General features: G+C 40.2%; 1 protein-coding gene across 1 annotated transcript; it reads left to right on the top strand.

The window, feature by feature from the left end:
• The first annotated feature begins 1,316 nt into the window (after nucleotides 1-1,316).
• LOC107646539 (uncharacterized) lies at nucleotides 1,317-3,085 on the top strand. Its single transcript, XM_016350720.1, has 3 exons — nucleotides 1,317-1,798; nucleotides 1,913-2,573; nucleotides 2,780-3,085. The coding sequence occupies exons 1-3, from the start codon at nucleotides 1,317-1,319 to the stop codon at nucleotides 3,083-3,085; spliced, it is 1,449 nt and encodes a 482-aa protein (XP_016206206.1).
• Nucleotides 3,086-3,300: the final 215 nt, after the last annotated feature.

Genomic DNA, 3,300 nt, shown 5'->3' with positions numbered 1-3,300 from the left:
GAAAATATTTTTAATTATTTTAATAATAATAATAATAATAATAATAATAATAATAATAATAATAATAATAATAATAATAATAATAATAATAATAATAATAATAATAATAATAATATGATAATTATATGATAATGGTATCGGTTATTAATAACCAATTTATATTTTTCTAAATAAATTTATTTTAGAAAAATATTTTTATTATAATTATTATAATATTACAATTAGTATTTAATGAATAATGTATAATTATACTAATTTTAAAAATATATTTATTATAATTATATAAAATTAATATTTAATGTATTATTAAACTAATTATCACTCGAAAATATTTTTAATTATATTAATACAATTCTAATTCTTATTCATTATCGAATGATTTTATTAATGACAAGTTGCTATCTTAATGGTGATCCATTTATAATAATAATAATAATAATAATAATAATAATAATAATAATAATAATAATAATTACACTGAACCCAAGGATCTCGACCCAATCCGAGCTATATCTCGACGCAACGGTTACATTTTAACTGCTCACACACCAAAATCTCGGAACCAGCTCACACGCCAATATATCGGACTAGCCCACTCACCGAAGATCTCGGACTTCACTGACCGTTAAGCTACACACTGAATCTATAAATCCGAAGAAGAGAGTTGGAAAACACAGAGGACAAAAACACTTCTGCCCAAGAAGATTATTTCGCCCTAAAGTCCATTCTGAAATTATCTATCTCCGATCTTATATACTCATTTTTATCTGGTTTATTCTCTTATTAACTTGAGCGTCGAAGTCCCTTTTGCAGCTACCACGCTCGGGTTCGAGTTCACAAGGATATCATCGGCTCAGGCGGATTTGCTGATAAACAATCATACTGACGTATAGATCAGATACATTATCCTTGCAAAAACATTTGGTGCCCACCGTGGGTCCGGCGTAAATCCCCCCCGAAGATACAACTACTTTTAGCTCACCCATATCTGCTGCACGTTTTTCTTTCTTTGCAGAAAAAGAACCATGACGGATCATTCGGAAACTCAACCTCCCCGAACTAATGCCGATCTCCCGGCCGTAAATGCCGCACTCCTGGCAGAAAATCAGCGGATGGCCAAACTGTTGGCAGCGATGCAAAACAACGAGGATCGGAAGGTCGATAGTAAAAGGACAAACGCTGAATAGCACGAAGAGCATCAGTCAGAGTCTAACGCTAAGACAGGAGAAACCCCTCCCAAACCTGGGAGGCGACGAGCTAACCCATTCTCCGAAGAGATAATGAGTTACAAAATGCCCCAGAACTTTACACTCCCGATGACCCTGACACCATACAAGGGGATCGGGGACCCAAAAGTCCACGTCACCAAGTTCGAGTCCATGATGTTTCTTAACAGTGACTGCGACCCCATTCTATGCCGATCTTTTCCTACTTTCCTAGATGGAGCTGCCTTACTGTGGTTTTCTAATTTGCCTGCAGGGTCCATAACCAGCTTTGACGAATTCGCCAAGATGTTCATCAATCACTTCGCAGCATCAAAAATCTATGTGAGAGACTCCGATTATCTCAGCACAATCAAGCAAGGCCCGCATGAAAGTCTCAAGGATTACATGGTGCGCTTCACCACGGCGGCCATGAAAATCCTTGACTTAAACCCAGAAGTACAATTGCATGCTATCAAAAGTGGCCTCCGACCAGAGAAGTTCCAGGAAGCCATAGCTGTGGCCAAACCGAAGACACTAGAGGAATTCCAAGACAAAGCCACGGGACAAATTGAGATAGAGGAGCTGCGTGAAACGTGAAGAAATGAAAGACCACCATCACGAAAAGACGATGACAAGCCGAACAGATCTATTATTAAAGATCATAGAAAACCTTTTAAACTAACTCCAAAATTTGATTCGTATACCAGGTTCAACATGGGAAGAGAAGACATAATAAAGGATATATTACACAACAGGCTCATAAAGTCGCCAATCAAAGCAGGAACCTACCAAGATCAAAAGTACGTAGACAAAGGGAAGCATTGCGCATTCCACCAGAAATTCGGTCACACCACAGATGAGTGTGTGGCAGCTAAGGACCTATTGGAGAGATTAGCAAGACAGGGGCTACTAGACAAGTACATCGGTTCCAGGAATCAGAAGAAAATAGCTGAAATGAGCAAGCCGAAGTATACCTCGGAATGCAGAGACAAAGGAACATGGCGAGGTCTAGTAGAAACCCCTACCTCCAAAGGAGTCATAAACTACATCGCAGGAGGTTTCGCGGGAGGAGGAATAACAAACACATCAAGGAAGCGAAGCTACAGAGCCATGATGACAATGGAAGGAACTCAACAGAACACTCCAACACCAACCTCCTCGGCCATTGTCAATTTCAGCGCTTCTGATTTCAAATCAAGAACACCGAACCTAGACGACCCAGTGGTAATTTCAGTAAGCATGGGAGGAATGACTGTGAAAAAGGTGCTGCTCAATCCAGGAAGTAGCGCCGATGTCTTGTTCTACTCCACATTCAAGAAGATGCAATTAAGCGAAAGTCGCTACAACCATCAGGGGGAGAACTGGCAGGTTTTTTGAGCGAAAGAGTCCCCATATCAGGTTACATCTGGTTGAGGACGACATTAGGAAAACCCCCAAACTCCAAAACACTGGACATTCAATTTCTAGTGGTTGACTGTGCTAGCCCTTACAATATCATTTTGGGACGTCCATCCCTTAACTCTTTCGGAGCCATTGCTTCCACCATTCACTTGTATGTCAAGTTTTCCTTGCAGGACAACAGAATAGCAACAGTCCACACCGACCATAAGGAGGCCAGACAATGCTACAATGCGAGCTTACAGAAGGTTGCAAAGGAAGCCATCCCAAGGATCAATTCGATTTACAACTCGGAGCATATCCTACGCCTGACCGAGATGGATCCTAGAGACGACCACAGTCGCCCTTCTCCAACGGACGATCTTGAAAAGGTAGAATTACATACAGATAATCAGTATACTAACATTGGATCAGCTTTTTCTGCAGAAATAAAGCAACATTTGAAGAGAATCTTGAAAGCTAATGCCGACCTATTTGCTTAGACCCTGACTGACATGCCAGGGATCGACCCAAACTTTATCTGCCACAAACTGGCAGTCAACCCAAATGCCCGACCTGTACGACAGAAAAAAAGCAATTTGGGAACTGAAAGAAGAAACGCAGCAGCAATAGAAACACAGAAACTACTCGATGCGGGTTTCATTAGAGAAGTCCGATTTTCCTTATGGCTAGCAAACGTGGTTATGGTCAGGAGAAA

Source organism: Arachis ipaensis, chromosome B6 (assembly GCF_059453495.1).
Source record: "Arachis ipaensis isolate K30076 ecotype BB chromosome B6, ASM5945349v1, whole genome shotgun sequence".
Taxonomy (NCBI): Eukaryota; Viridiplantae; Streptophyta; class Magnoliopsida; order Fabales; family Fabaceae; genus Arachis; species Arachis ipaensis.
Note: the sequence above shows the minus strand (reverse complement) of the source record. Positions and strands in the feature narration are given on the sequence as shown.

Excerpts from the sequence above, each read along its gene's own strand:
- LOC107646539 (XM_016350720.1), top strand. The coding sequence starts at position 1,317 with ATGACCCTGACACCATACAAGGGGATCGGGGACCCAAAAGTCCACGTC. Across the intron at positions 1,799-1,912 it reads ATAGAGGAGCTGCGTGAAAC|GTTCAACATGGGAAGAGAAG; the intron begins GTGAAGAAATGA and ends TTCGTATACCAG. Across the intron at positions 2,574-2,779 it reads ATCAGGGGGAGAACTGGCAG|GACAACAGAATAGCAACAGT; the intron begins GTTTTTTGAGCG and ends TTTTCCTTGCAG.